Genomic DNA, 16,988 nt, shown 5'->3' with positions numbered 1-16,988 from the left:
TATGTATGTATATATGTATATATATGTGTATGTATGTATATATGTATATATATGTGTATGTATGTATATATATATAGTTATAATATATCAGGGAATAACAAGTATTCCAGGTTATCAGGAAATTTGTTAATTTACACTTTTCTAATGAAATGTGAAAAGTATATTTTATAATATTATTATTACTACAAATTTGGGATATTTTCCAATAGATAAGCAACTCCTATTTCAGGATAACCTTATGGTAGGGTATGCTCAGAGAAAATTAAATAAAATAAAATAATAAAAATAACATAAAATAAAATTAGTTAAATAAATATATCTTACCTGTTATTAATCTGTGGGAAAAGAAGGTAGTTCAAGTAATTGCTACACGTATTTCTGCACTAGTGGGGTGTGTATTAAGGTTATATTTAATACATAAATCCACCAGTGCATCCTCAGGCTATGTATATTATTATTATGTATGGGTAAAAGTTAAAAATTAAAAGTTAAAAATTATATTAAATATATAAACTATTAATAGATTTTAAAATATTAAATATCTAAAGTATAATTAAGATATATATTGAAAATACTCTACCAAAGGAAATTTTAATGATTGAAATAGAAACATATCAAATCTTATAATATATCTAAATGAATATTATAGAAATTATATTACTTATAATAATTTAGTGTAAAATATACTTTTGTTAGTACTAGTATAATATAACATATTTTATGTTAAATGTGAGTTAATAGTCTAGAATAAAGGTTAATTAGTAAATACTACTTGCGTTAGAAACTTAGTGAATAAAAGAAGTAAAAAAGGTATATTACTTTATGATGTAAGGTTTAATCCTGCAAGTTCAAGAGCAAATGGCTGCTCCCACTGTCAGACGCTAAGTATTATGGGAATTGCGTATAACATAAAAGAATGAAATAAAATACCCTGAAAAATACTCTAAAAATAATACTATAAGAGAAGTTGAAGCTAAGGGGAGATAATAACTAGGAATGGGGCTATAATCATAAAGCTAGTGATAAATGGAATTTTGAAGTGTTGTAGATTTTGAGATTTATGTTACATAAATGTGGTATGATTATTCATTTAAAGGTAATATTGTTTAATAAATACTTAGTTCAAAGTATATATGTATATAATACTACTATAAATAGTATTAAAACTTCTAGTAACTATATACTTCATAAGTGTGTGGAGATGATATGCTGGGGTGGGGGTTATTTTATATATTTTTCATATTATTATACTTAAAGCTGTTCCTATGTTGGCATTTTATTCCTCTCTCTTCATTAGTGTTTATTAATAACTCTCTCAGCTGGAGTATTTTCATAAACTCTGTTGTACATAGAAAGCACGTTTTCTTACCTATCTTATGAGTTCAATCTACAAATAATATACCAATTAAGGGTGTATTCTATCTTATTACATTTTAACTCCCATATGTATTTACTTAGACCTGTAGAATTTTTTAATTTAAGATGTTTGAAAGACTGATAATGCTGGGAAATTCTTCTTTTAATTTATTTCACTGTGGATCCAATATATTGTTTATTTTTAATATTGTTATTATTATTATTATTATTATTATTATTATTATTATTATTATTATTAGAGGTTACTATACATTTATAAATTATGTTATCTAGATTGCAATTATTATTAATCCTACATTTGGATTTGTCTTTACATGTACATTTATTTAAATTACGGTTATGTTTATTGTTTGTGACAGTTCTGCTGTAGCTATGGTTAATATTAGTTATATTATTATTTTAAAATTTGTTTAATTTGAAATTGTTTATTGAGGATATATTACATTCCTTGTTGTAGAATAGCCCACTCTGATAGTTTTATTGGATAATATTTTTGAGTACGTATTGTTCTTTTTAAAGGATGTTTTGATTATGTTCAAAATTTCTTTAATAATATTAGTTTTAATTTGGGCCCCATAAGGGATAATTAGCCATATAATTTCCTTATTATGTTTATTTTTATTGTTATTATAATTATTATTACTATTATTGTAATTATCATTATTATTTTTCATCGTTGTCAGTGTGTTCTTCAAGGGTATATAATATTTATGCTTATCATGTTTATTTGGATTATTTAGTTAGTGAAATTCAATTAAATAATATTAACAATATATCTAAAAAATCATGACAAAATGTGATTTAGAAAATAGAACAGAACCATATGTCCCTTTGCATCCCAGAATAACCTTTAAGGACCATGAAATCAATTTTTATTCTAACCCACAAGGAAGACTGATATGCCCATGTAAGTCCAATATAGGAAGACTCAGTAAACTTATACTGGATAAATATATAGATAAACTTAATACGTTAAATAACCTTAAACTTTGAAGTTGTACCCGAGATATGTTAAATTGGTTCAAAAATATCAAAGATAAAAATAAGTGCAAGTTCATCCAAATGGATATAGAAAATTATTATTCATCTATTAACGAGATTATTCTTAATAAAGCCCTCATGTATGCTATGAAAAAGGTTAAGATGACATATGATGAAGTAATAGTGCTAACAGCGAGAAAATCCCTAATTAGTTATAAAAATAAACTATGGGCTAGGAAAGACACTAGGGATTGTTTTGATATACCCATAGATGCCCCAGACTCTGCCCAAATAACAGATCTAGTAGGAATATACCTATTATCTCAACTTGAGTTAGAACACCTTAACATAGAGGGAGGTCTAGATAGGGACGACCTACACCTCTAGCCACGTCCTTCTGTCTGTCAAGAAAACAAATAATAGAAAGTTGAAAAAGTGTTGTAGTGGGAGAGAAGAGAAACACAAATTTGAATGAATAGCAGTGAGAGAAAATAAAAGCATAGAACATTGAAATGTAAGGGAGGAGCAAAGATACATTGTCACAATGTGCTTAACTTAGTGTGATATTAATCTGTTTTTCTTCCTCTAGTTTCTCTTGAAACTTTGTCTTTCCCCCCTCTCTCTCGCTCTATTATATGTATCTATAACACTCTTATAATTTCCATTACTATTTTTAGAGAGAGAGAGGGGGACAGCCTGACGGACAATGATCATATATGTGACAAACCTCAGGTAGATAGTAAGTTATGTACAATAAATGTATCAAAGTCTGTAACACACATGTGTGTATGCACAGACACACACACACACACACACACACATTCATATATATTTCAAAAATTTAACAAAAACCCAACAGACAGTCAACTTCCAGAAGATCTTTACTATTTCATGCCTTTAACGTTGATATTGTTCACTTATGGTGGTGCCAGTGGCAAAAATCCTTTGGGAATAGCTCATGAGTGTACAGAACAATTACAAAAGCAAGTGTACAGAACAATTACAAAAGCAAACACAAAATAAAAAATACATATACAACAAAAAAGCCACATGGTCACAAGACAGACAATACATACATATATACATATATGCATACACACACACATATGTAATACATTTTAAAATAAATGTATGTATACATGTATATATATATATTTGTATGTATACACAGATAAGCACATAGGTGCAAAACACTGTGAAAAAAATAGTATTTGAGTACTAAGGGTAGAGTAATATGCTTTATTATAAAAGCTGAAAAATATTCACAGAACTGTTATATATATATATATATATATATGTGTGTGTGTGTATGTGTGTGTGTATGTGTGTGTGAAGGCAAAGTTATAGACTTAGATACATATAAAAAGAAAGCGAGTGTGAGAGAGATGAAACCAAAATGATTAGGCATATGTGAAGTCAGTAGCATTGTATCACAAACAAGGAAAATGGTGTCATTGCAGAGCTGTGCAACAAACGCTTTTCAGTTTAGAAGATTTTGGTGGGGGGATATTTTATACTTTAAAAATTGGTTCTTATAATTCTGCAAAAAAGTAAATAAAAAAGCTACCATGACTTTTTCTTTTATTTTTCACTTCTTTTCTAAATTTTTTTCTGAATTCTGAATTCACTTTTTTTTAATCCTCCCCATTTCTTACTCAGTTTCAGAGGACCCAATCAACGTAGCTTTATTTTCACTCTTTTTTCTTTTTTTTTTTTGATTTTTTTATTTATCTGGATTATATGTTTTAATGTAAGGCTTTGGAAGAAGCTTTACTTAGGATGTTGCACAAGCATTCAGCTCTGAGTGCACTGATTCCAATAACAGAAACAGTTGTAAGCTAATAAAGGTGTTTACATAACTCATATTCATGTGTCATTCATTAACTGATATTATATTCTGTATTCTAATAACATTTTACTCTAAAGCTCTTGCAACTGGTTATTAGTATTGCTATGACTAAGTGAAATCAGAAATACACACACACACACTAAAATATATTGATTCAGAGAATCTTGTGGCTATCACAGTAAGCTCCTCTTATAGACTCAGTTATCCATCAATAACTAAAATATAAAAAAAAAAACAATGAATATCAACCTCAGCCTCGAGAGATAGCCATGACAATGATATATACATACATAAATATATATTTTATTATTATTGTCATTTTATACATGCACAGCAGATTAAACTGTTGGAAAAGAAAAATTCTTGACATCAGGCTACAACAAGTAACCTTAGCTGCCAAGAACCTTTCTAAGTATTTTAGCTGTCTCATCAGACTGTTTTCTGGAATTGCACTAAACTTGGTTTTGTGCTTATTTCCTCTCTCCATTTATTCAAATATTTAAGGATAGTTCCTAATGCACCTATAACTACAGGATACATTTTACCCACACTTTCAATGGGCTTTTTAACTCAATGGTCCTGGTACTTTGCTATTTTCTCTATATCTCTCATATTGATTTCCCTGTCGTTGGGGACTGTAAAGTCGATTATCTGGCACTTTCTGTTCTCTTTGTCTACTACTACTAAATCAGGCCTTCTCGCTTCTTTTACTCTATCAAGATGAATGTAGTATTTTAAGGGTCCATGAAAAATATTTTGCTCAAGTATTTTACTTGTGTGGGCCTCTAGGTTTCATATCAACCCTGGTTGAGAACCATTGCTCTAAAAGGTCATACTTTGATGAACTTAGCCATTAATTGACTTGAAATTTAAGGAAAAAATGAGTAACATACTAAGTATTAGATATTCTTGGCTTGATTAAAACCTTTGAAGGTGTTTCCCTAACATGTCCACAGCCCAATGATTAAGACCTGTAAAAGAAGAACAGAATCCATTATGAGAGCATATGCTCTTGGCCATGTAAAAGTCAATGAGTTCCTAGAAGGTTGAAATCACAATTAACACATACACATTCCTTATCTCTCTCTCTCTCACACACACACACACTGTTTCCTTCAAATCTGAAAATCATTTTATTTCTCTATTCTCAGATCTAAAGGAGGGCTTTCAACTTCTGTAGCGTCTGTAATTAGGTAAGTAAAATATATGTTTATTATTTATTTTTGATCAATAAATTTCTTCAGGATAGAAATATATTCGTCATGAACTTCTTTTCTTCTTCTCTCTACCTGACTCCCACTGACAAAAGACAAGGCTGCTAGACTACAGATTCAGGCCATAAGTTCAAAGATGATTTTAGATTGAGTTTTCTTTTCAGTGAAAGAATCAAAGGAGAGAAAGGACTTTCCATGACTTCCACAGGCCCTCACTCAACACTAGCAAGATAAATACAGTTAATACCTAATTTGACTATCTTCAGATCAATGTCTGCAGGAAAAGTGAATCTGGTGAAAGAAGTCTAGAGGGTTCTAATTCTAAGGAAGAAGGATTGGAAAAAGTGTTTAGAGCAAGATCAGGGAGGTGATGTGCATGGGAATGGATGGATGGCATATGAAGCTAGCTGTTTTAGAGGAGTTGAGGACTTTACATCTGTAAACTAGAGCTTGTTAGAAGTAAATTTTTGCCTATAAGATACCGACATGGATGTGTAGTTAAGAAGTTCACTTCTCAGCCTCATGGTTTCAGGTTCAGTCCTATTGTATAGCACTTTAGGCAAGTGTCTTCTACTCTAGACCTGGGCCAGGCAATTCCTTGTCAGTGAATTTGCTAGATGGAAACTGTGAGAAGGCCACCAAATTGTGTTTGTGTGTGTATATATATATATATATATATATATATATATGTGTGTGTGTGTGTGTGTGTGTGTTTCTGTGTTTGTTCCCCCACTACCTGATAGCTGGTGTTGGTTTGTTCACATCCCCCATTACTTTGCACTTTAACAAAGGGATCACTAGAATAAGTACCAGATTTTGAAAAGTACTGGAGTCAGTTTGTTTGACTCATCCTACAATGGTTCAAGCATGGCCACAGTCCAATGAGTGAAACAAGTAAAAAACTAATTAGTCAAATGGCTTAAAAGTGTGGCTTTATAAGCCTCCTGATTTTGTCTTTGTGATTCTGTTCACATTACTTTTCACTTAGCTTTTTTTCACATCTATGCTGAGGTGTTTACGATGATAATCATCAAAATTGATTTGTCTTTATTTTACATGACTAAAACATAATGGATAAGAAAATGAAACTTTGCATTAGAAATGAAAGCATTTAGTTCATGTCTAACACAAAATTATGCATATAAATAGAATTTTGACTACTGTAGATGATCGGTAAACACATTGTGTTCAATTCAGTTTTCATGCCTGTCCTTACGTATAGTCATGTATGGTGAGTAATGACAAAAAGTGTACAAGTGTGATTATATGCAACCAAAACTAGGTTCCTCCAATTGGTCTTTGGAGTAATGCTTCTCAACAGGATGTATAACTCAGAGACCAAAAAGTCTCTCCACTTGAGCCATTACTTGAGAAGTCACAGCCCTGGTACTATAGACATGTGACTGGAATGTTGCAGGAAAGAGTTGCAGGATGAATTCTTCAAGCCGAGTCAGCAAGCAACAGACCTAGGGGTAGACCAAAAATGATATTTTTGGAGAATATTCATTGTCTCTACTGGTCATACTTTGGAATCCAGCCAGAAAGTGTAATGATGCTTTGCTTCTGAGAGGTCCCTATGGAGGAGATACTTAAGGACTTGGTTCCATGACTCTCCCAGGAATAGTGGGTGGAGAAGATGGATGGATAGAATTTGAAACAAATAAACAAGAATCAAAGAGTGTGCTTTTACATAATCATTTAATCTACTAGAAATAGCAGCTTATCTCCGTCATTGTGTTAGTTACCCTAAAAAGAGAAAGAATAAATTAAATAATATAGTTATAGATACATTATGTGAAGAGTAATAGATGTAATGCCTTTGATTATTTATGACTGATCTCTGAGTTGACTTGAAGCTCATCATCATCAAGATCCCTTAACTGAAGCAACCAGTCATTGGTATGCTACTGTAGATACTTTCATAGTCAGCTGTTAGTGCTGGTTTCTGTTCTCTGTCATGTGCAGCATTCCCAGTGTTGTGACCCATCCAGTCCTTGATGTTAGTCAAACCTAGATCTTCTCTGTTTGCCTCTCTTTCACCCTCCCTTAAATGTAGCCTGAAGAATTGTTTTGGACAGGGAGTTTTTGCAGGATACATGACAGCCCCAGACTAGCATTCATATTTTTACCTGCACAATAAGTGGATCCTGTGTGCCAGCATATTTTTTGACTTGCTGCCAGACAAAACTGTTCATTCTGTGCTCTGTATATGGGTTGTGTATCAGCCTTCTGAAGCACTTGTGCTTAAATGCCCCTTTGAACCATGTCAGCTGTAAGGGTCCAGCTTTCACACCCATATGGAAGGGTCAGAGTCACTAGGAACTTGTACACTCCAAGCTACATGACTTGAAGCTAAATAATAAATAAGCCAAAAGCAAAAGAATCCAAAGGCACAAGACCAGCACTTTTAGAGGCAAGAGTAAGTCAGTTACATTGGCCCCCAGTGCTCAACTGATATTTATTTTACTGTCCCCCAAAAAATGAAAAGCAAAGTCAATTTTGGGGTCATTAAAATAAGGTTACTCTTTAAGGAGTCAGATTGTATTGATAATGATGATTTAGTTATTTACAACAACTTTTACTGATTTTTATGTTGTTTTGTTTGTTTGTTTTTTTATATATATTTTCAGATTCTTTGTGGGTGCTGAAGAACATGCAGACTCTACAGAGGATAGTTACTGTGAAAACGAGCAGAATTTGGGAGCAAGTCCTTTAAAATATAATTCCAATAAATACTTAGAATATATAAAATCATTGAAGAAGCGCTTTGAACAGTCTCCACGACATCCACTATGCAAACACAATGATGGCTGCATCCATTATATACTACGTGTAATGTATTTTAATGTCATATTCTACAATGTTCTGTTGGCTTCTTATGTCCTAAGGCCTTATATTATGTCCCTTATACACATGCACACAGCATATGCACATACACATACTCACATACACAAACACATATTCATATGCACATACATGTATGCACACGCACGCACACACACACACACACATGCACACACACCTGCACACACATGCATGCTAGATTGCAAAATATTCAGTATTGTCCAGACTGGAAAATACCGAGAAATGGCCTAGAATTTTTCATAATGAGTACTTATTCAGTTTAATAGAACAATGCTACTGCATTTGTTTTGAATAGTTATCTTTCATGTAAGAAATTAAATTATTTTTCAGTACATTTGTAGTAATTTGTACTACTGAGAGATACTCAGTATTAATAGTATATTTTGCTATTTAATTGTACAAATGACAAATGATATATAATTCAAGCATATTACTTAACATCACAGGATATGCTGTGTGCATGTGTATAAGGGACATAATATAAGGATATAAGGACATAATAAAATGTGTTTACAGTTTTATTTCTTTTGAAACTATTTTGAAAATAACATGAACATGTTATTTTTTATTCTTGAAATTCTTTAATTCTTAAAATGATTTGAAAAATTAGCAGAAACTGCTGTATCATGAAAATATAATCATTTTAATAGCATGTGGAAAATGGAGTACTCCAGGAAAATCCACACACTCAAATACCAGAACTGCAATACATGCAGTCATAAAGAAATTATATAGAGAGTTGTAATAAGTTCCAGATTAAATATTATTAGATCTGTAGCCATATTACTTCGACAATTTTGGCCATTATCCTAACAGCTCTTCAGGAGCATGCTTTGTGTTTTGGTTTTACCAATAGAGGCATGAATAGTGATCTTATGGGGGCTTTCAGCACTTGAGATTCCTATGCAAAGATGGTTTTTAGCTGATCTCTAAATCAATTGACACATATGTTTGTAAACGATTTTAAGATTTTGATTTTGATCCAAAGCAATGACAATTTAAGACAAGCCTGGATTTCATTGACTTTGGTTCATTTTGGATCACTGACAAGCAGATGGCAGTCAGCTGACAGTACTACTGCTACTGAGATCTACTGCTTTCTGAGATTTATTTTCATGCAAATCCTTCAATATCTTATCCAGGGTCTCTAGAGTTTTCTTGTGAGACATTATACATTTAGTTCAACCTAAACAATCTTTTGACATCTTGAGAACTTCTTTGGTTCTCCAGTGTTTTTGTGGAGAGACAATCTTGATACAGCTTGTCTAACTTCATGCTCACTGTACAATTGCTTGAATGAAGAAAACTCATTGACCATTTTTGAAGTAGACAGCAAGTTGTTGAATGCTGGGGCTGAAGTATTTTCATGAATGGGAAAGATTAAAAAGTGCCCAAAAGCTAGGTTTCTGTTTATGCATTATCCTTGCTAAAATTGGATAGCTTCATTGAAGCTGTTTTGCTTCATCCGGGCAAACATTGATGAACTTCATTGTATTGCAGAATTCAAAATTGATGTGTGTTATCTATCTTTGTCATTGATGACTTTGTTAACTATCTTGGTTATAGACATGGGTGTTGACTGTTTTAGTCATTGATGTGTATGTTAACTGTCTTGATCATAGTGTGTTAACTGTCTTGTGTATTGTATCTTAATTTGTTGACATATATATTAAATATTTTGAGCTTTTATCAAGCATCCCACACAGCTTTACGTGCCCTGAATAAATCAGTGTTTTCTTTTGTTTATATGGTTTTTCTCTAGTGTTGAAAATACTCTGGATGCTGTGTTTGTAAGTCCTTATTTTTTAGTTGTGGCAAATATATTCTTCCTATGTCAGCTTTTGGGTGATGTATTTTAAATGCAGTCATTATTTTTCCATAGCAGCTATAATTATATGAACTGATTCTGTTCTCACTCTCCTCATTTTGGTTATCTAATTTCAGATCTTTAAAATTTCTCTGCTGACTACATTTCATTTAACCCTTTCATTACCATATTTCTGTTGAAATATGTAGCTTTTGTCCCAATTAATTTTGAAAATAATGAATTTATTAAAATAATTTTGTCATTATTAAGCTAGAGTTTGGAACATAAATTAACACAGAATTTTGAAGGAAAGATTCAATTTAAATCATTTTAAAATAGCAAAATTTTATCATTGAAACAGGGGCTGTCTCAAGTAGGTTGGTATCAAAAGGGTTAGATATATTTTATTGTCCATTCAGATTGATACATTAGGTAGGAGTTACTTCTTTTTTCTAATTGTCTTTGGCAATGTAGTTGGAGAATTTTCCTTAATATCTTTGTTCATATAGATCACTTTGCCATTCATTCTCTGAGATTTTTTCTGGTATATGTTTCTGCTATTTTCTGTTATTATTTTATATTGCTGGCATGATTTTTCATTGTACAAAGTTCCAACCCTGTAATATCATGTTTTGGCTACTTCCACCTAACATCCACTCCAGTATAACTTGTAGCTTCATCATTACATAAAATAAAAATAAAAAAATTGCTATCTTCCACATCTATTAGTGCTGCAAAGTTCAAAGTATTTTCCTGTATATTTCCTTTAATTTTCGCATTTATCATTCTCCTTAATGCATATATAGAGACTTTAACTTAGAGTTTTCTGAAACTTTCTTTCACATTATCAATAAAATTTTACTTCACTAACCATTTTGTTAAAGTTTCATTTTAAGTTTTCTTCTATGTTCTTTCATGTTATCAATATTTTTCCTTTAATAACAGTCTTGTTATCGTTTCACTTCTACCTTTTCCTGCCATGTCACTGACAATACATCGTTCTAAATATTTCATGATAAAATTATTTCACTCTCTATCTTTTAAAGTTTACATTTAACAATTTCTACAAATTTTAATGTTTTCATGTCCCACATAATTCTTCTTTAATATAATGCCTATTTATTACAATTTTTTTTACCCTCTGCTACTTATATATATATATATATATTATATATATATATATATATATATATATATATATAGAGAGAGAGAGAGAGAGAGAGAGAGAGAGAGAGATAGATAGATATCCTCTCAGAGATAATGTTTTATTAAAGTTTCTTCATGTTATCAATAATTTTGTCTATACCATCTGAAATTTAACATTTTCCTTAAATTGCTTTCATGTCATCAATATCTGTTTATTATTATTTGCTTTCTACATTTTGTCCTTGTCATCTACAAATTTGTTTAGGAATTATTTTCAGGTTCTCCATACTTTTTCACTTACATAAAGACCCTTTCCTTACAGTTTTATGTGCTTTCACTTGAATACCAACTTCTCAATATCTCATTTCATGTCTGGAATGTCGCAAATCATACAAATTCCTCATCATTTTTCTTCAATATCATAAATGTTTTGTAGTTTATTGCATTCAGGTATAACATTGCCAAAATATCCTTTCAAATAATTTGTCTGTCTGTCTTTCCAATATCATTTCAAAAACATACCATTTTCATTAATGGGTGTATGCAAAACTTTCCAATTCATAAATTTTGCATAAAAGTTTAATTTTCCCCAATTTTATTTTGTGAAGCTGCAAACATACCAGCACTGCAGTTTTATACTTCATTTCACTTGTTGCAGTTTCACTTTCTGATTTACTTTACTATATTTCAATTTTAAGTACTGTAAACAAGAAGTTAGTTCAGTATCAGTTTAGGGGTAAGATAAAAGACCTGAGAGTGTCAGACAGAGAAGACAACAATGACAGCTGGTACAAAGAAACATTACATGCCTGAAGCAGATAATATTCAAAGTTCATAAACTCCAAAGAAAAGACAATAAAACAGACAAATGGAGAAAATCTATTGCCACTCCACAGTAAACAATACAAAGAATGGCTGCAGAGGTTGTTTACAAAATACAGTCATTACCAAACATGCTATCTTTAAGATAGCATGTTTGCATTAGAGTCTATGTATATATGTTTTTTCTTTGAGTTTAATTTAAGTTCTTCTTGAGAGAGTTCGAACTAGTTGATAATAAAGCAACAAGTCTTTTTGAATTAAGAGAGTTCCTGATGTTTGTGAATATGTAGTTGAGTTAGTGCGTTAGTTGAACTGTCAATGCATACACTGAAGTGTGTGCATCTATTCACATAAGAATTTCACATGGAGAATTTCTGGAATGTCTTACAAATCTTCACTGTGCCACTAATAGATTGTATTTGGAGAATCTGTGTCAGTTTCTTTTGCTTTTTTCCTGTGAAACCAAATGTTCCTAGGTTTTTGTGCAAATTTGTTGGCCCATAATCTAATGAACCTATGATGATAGGCACAGATGAGAATTCATAGTCAGGATACAAGAGCTGTAAATTCTGCATTCACTATAAATGTTCTCTTTTCCTTGGACTTTTGATTGTACATTCATGTCTGCTGGGCAGCTGGCCTCTACAGCAGCACATGACTTTTATTCTCTGTCCCATAGAACAGCATCCGTTCTGTTATGTTTGCACTGAATTGATGTTTTTGTTGAGGTATTCACTGCTATTTGTTTTTTAAAAGTGTGAATACCAGCTGGTTCTGATGCACCTTTGATGTATACATCAGGGCAGTCCTTCTTACAGATAGCATTGTGAAAAGTTTTTATTGTGCCTCAGTGGCAGGTAGTATCTTGTAGACATTTTGGGGCAGCTGCTGATGATGTGAGTGATATCTTCCACACTGGTATAGCAGAGCTGACATTTTTTATCACAACATGGAAGTTTGATGGTATCTTTGTCTCTTTTGTTTATCAGGAATTTCATAGCTTTCTCCTGTTACCAGGTAGCAAAGGCATATCCTTTTAGATAAGATGTAATGTATCTATTGCAGGTCCAGGAGAAGCTACTCTTGTCAATGCTGTTGTTGCCCTCTAGCTTATAGGATATGTACCAATGCATTGCTTTTTGTTGGTATGATGCCTGATTCTCCTCCAAGCTTCTGTTTAGGTAGGTTAACCCGCCCCCTTTGGGTCACATGAGACAGTTGTATTCTCAGAGTACCTGCACAGTAGTTCTTCTCTAACACTGATGATGTGGCTTTAATTTTTGAGTATACATGGAATATACTCTTTTCTTTCTTTACTGTTTGGCATGTGTTGTCTGAGCAGTACAATGTGACATTCAAAGGTTGTTTGGATTGTGTGTGTGTGTGTGAATGTGTGTATATATATATATGTGTGTGTATGTATATATATGTATATATGTATTTATATATGTGTGAATGTGTAAATTTAAAGCATAAGATATGGATTCAGAGAATCATGTGGCTATCAAAGACAGCTCCTCTATGAGACTTAGCTTTTAGTCCACACAGCAATCTAATACAGAGAAGTGTAATGTATAGTGTCCATGTAATTGAAATCCAGAAGATTCAATTGATGAAATTACTTTGTGAGGTGTACATAAACCATAAAACGTCTGTGGGTATGAAAGGTGAATTTATTTATTTAACTAAGCAACATTCTTAGGATTATAGCTGTTTCACAGCCTTCTTCATGTCATAATAATTTCAGTGTGGAAGAAATTATGTTTGCATTAATATGCATGCTTGGCATTATACAGTATAATTTTGTATTCACAAATCAATATATGCATCTAAGAATGTGTGTGTGTGTGTGTGTGTGTGTGTGTGTGTGTGCATGTGTGTGTGTGTGTGTGTTGCTGCATGTCCTTTTGATTAAGACTGAGCAACCACAAACAATTAAATAAATTGTTTTTTGATAACATATAGTCATAGTTATTTTTTGTTTTCTATTTCTTTATATTTTTTTAGTAGTTCTGGAGGGAAGGATTTAGTTTTGTGTCGTTCTCAGTTTTGAATCCTACTCTTCTCAACAAGTTCCAAATTGTCTTTTGCACTTCTATTTTTGCTCTGATTTTGTCAAGTATTGACTACGTAGGGACTTTTCTTTTTCTAATATTTTCAGCATTTTTTTTTTAAGGATTTCTGGGTTTTTTTTCATCCTCTACACTGTTCTCTGTTAACTAAACTCTGTTTCATACTCATTGGCTTCCTTCAAGATAGAAAATAGTTTCTGTTTCATTAGAGTTTTGCTCTTTCTATTGGTTTCCTCTTCCTTCTTTACTAAATATTTCTGTCCTCCAACAGTAGACACTATAAGATAATTTCCTAGTTGCAGAAGACTTTTACCTTCTTGTATTCATAGAAAAAATATTCTTTTGGTGTCAGATTTGGGGTTGTGTATTGTAAATACAGCCACTATTTTTCAGATTTTCCTGTGTAGTCTTACTATTTCATTTAGCTTCTTGTTTGTTATATTAAAAATTTAGATACTTTAATAATTACATATATAACATGTATGTATATGATGCATATATGAGTGAATGCTGAAAAGTTCCTTGCTTTGGGTAAAAGAAAATACAGGAGGATCAATTAATTATGATTTTATTCAACATATTCCCCTCTCAGATTCTCACAGTTATTACAGTAGTCCTTCTGTTTTCCTAAACCCTGGGAAAGAACTTGAAAGGCTAGGCCTCCAACCAGGCCTTTATTAACACTCTTAAAACCAGGAAATTTTCTGCACCTTCTCATATAATACAAAACCACATTAGAATACAAATCCAAAACCAAAGAAAACACGAACTTGAGTGAAGAAAGAAAAAGAAAAGAAAAAAGGAAGAAAGAAAGGAAAAGAAAGACAAAAACATCAAATCAACACTAAGTGCTTCAATTAGTTTCACACCACAAGGGTCAACAGAACCTACTGAGGCAAGCCAAATACCCTCACAGGTATCACCTGACACCTTAGTAAGGTGAGCTGCCAAAAATGATAAGAACTTCATTGTTAGCAGCCCAGCTCCTCAAGCACCACAGGTTGGAAGAAATGGTTCACTGACAAGTCTCAATACTTAAGGATTTTGTTCTATTCAGCTATGGAAGCAGTGACCTATTATAACTTATCATTACTGGAAGAGCTAGAATATATTGATGTCTGTTACTTTTTGGTGAGATTTAGCTATTCTAAATATTAAAAAGATATATTTGTGTAATTTCATTAATTTTCAATTGTTTGTAAGCTTGTGTTGGGTGAAATTCTCTTGTCTTCTTTCATTATCTAACAAGATGGTTGTGGTTTTCATTAATCTTCCTCTCTTCAGGCTTGTTTCAGCGTATCTTTTCTAAGAAAAATTTCATGTCTGTCTCTGTACTGAATCTGTGTATTGTATGTATCAGTGTTTCTAGGTGTTTTCTATCCACAGAATAAAACTTAAGGTAATTTATATATAAAAGAGAGTTAATTGTTCTCAAATAATATCTGTATCCAAGTTCAGCCTTATTTAATATTTGTGTTGTTTAAAGGGATTAATGCCAGACAAAAAATGAGTTGAGAGTGAACATTCCCTTGGAATATTTCTCTTTATAATGAGGATAGAATTAGTGTTTTTTCCATAATTCCCTCTTTTATATGTTTCTCAGAATTATTTGCCATTTATGCATGACATTTTAAATGCACCTGCTTATTACTAGTGCTAACTTACTCAAGCCAACTTTTTCCAGATTCCATGACAATTAACTTCTGGTAATTAATGAATGACATATTTGAACCATTCTATTTCCTTCTACAGTCCTTAGTTATAGATCTTGACTGCCATCTGTACCTTTTCTGCATCACTTTTATTCTTTTGGAGGTGGGTTTTTGTTTCCCATTTAAACATTTCTACAATGTTAAATGCAGTTAAAGCATTTTAGAATATAGTTTTTAGAGTTTGTGGTTTTTATTATTATTTCTGCCGAGATCGGCTTTGCCTTTCATACTCTCAGGGTCAATAAACTAAGTACCATTGAAACGCTGGAGATAATGTAATCAACAATCCTCTCTCCCCAAATTTCAGGCCTTGTACCTTTAATAGAAAGGATTATTATTATTAATACTACTACTACTACTACTACTACTACACACAAAGGCAGTGAGCTGGCTGAATCATTAGCACACCGGGCAATATACTTAGCAGCTTTTCATCTGACTTTATGCTCTGAGTTGAAATTCTGCCTTGGTCTACTTTATATTTCATTCTTTGGAGTCAATAAAATAAATATCAGTCAAGCACTGAGTTGATGTAGTCGACTAATTTCCTTCTCTGAAATTGCTGGCCTTGCACCAAAATTTGAAACCATTATTATTATTATCATTACACACACACAAAGGCAGTGAGCTGGCAAAATCATTAGCAAGCCAGGTAAAATGTTTAGCGGTATTTCACCTATCTTTACGTTCTGAGTTCAAATTACGCTGAGGTCGACTTTGCTTTTCATCCTCTCGGGGTCAATAAATTAAGTACCAGTTAAGTACTAGGGTCTGTGTAATCGACTTAACCCCTCCCCAAAACTTTCAAGCCTTGTGCCTATAGTAGAAAAGATTATCATCATCATCAATATCATCATCATCATCATCATCATCATTATTATTATCATTATTATTATTATAATTATTATTATTATTATTATTATTATTATTATTATTATATACAAAGGCATTGAGCTGGCAGAATCATTACCTTGCCTGGCAAAATGCTTAGTGGCATTTCATCTGTCTTTACATTCTGAGTTCAAAATTTACCTAAGTCAACTTTGCCTTTCATCCTTTTGGAGTTGATAAAATAAGTACCAGTCAAGCGCAGGGTCCTTGTAATCGACTAACCACACCACCCACAAAAAGTTTTGGACTTTG

At 32.1% G+C, this 16,988-nt stretch overlaps 1 protein-coding gene across 1 annotated transcript in view; it reads left to right on the top strand.

Annotated features, from left to right (window-relative positions):
• The window catches only part of LOC115217359 (transmembrane protein 135-like), a 631,865-nt gene that overhangs the window by 591,296 nt on the left and 23,581 nt on the right, over positions 1–16,988 (top strand). The window contains exons 7-8 of the mRNA XM_029787031.2: positions 5,359–5,400; positions 8,052–8,253. Coding sequence (XP_029642891.1) covers positions 5,359–5,400; positions 8,052–8,253 — 244 coding nt within the window. The remainder of the gene's footprint in view (positions 1–5,358; positions 5,401–8,051; positions 8,254–16,988) is intronic.

This window comes from Octopus sinensis, linkage group LG1 (genome assembly GCF_006345805.1).
Source record: "Octopus sinensis linkage group LG1, ASM634580v1, whole genome shotgun sequence".
NCBI lineage: Eukaryota > Metazoa > Mollusca > Cephalopoda > Octopoda > Octopodidae > Octopus > Octopus sinensis.
The sequence above is the reverse complement of the archived record's forward strand: the minus strand, read 5'-3'. Positions and strand labels throughout refer to the sequence as shown.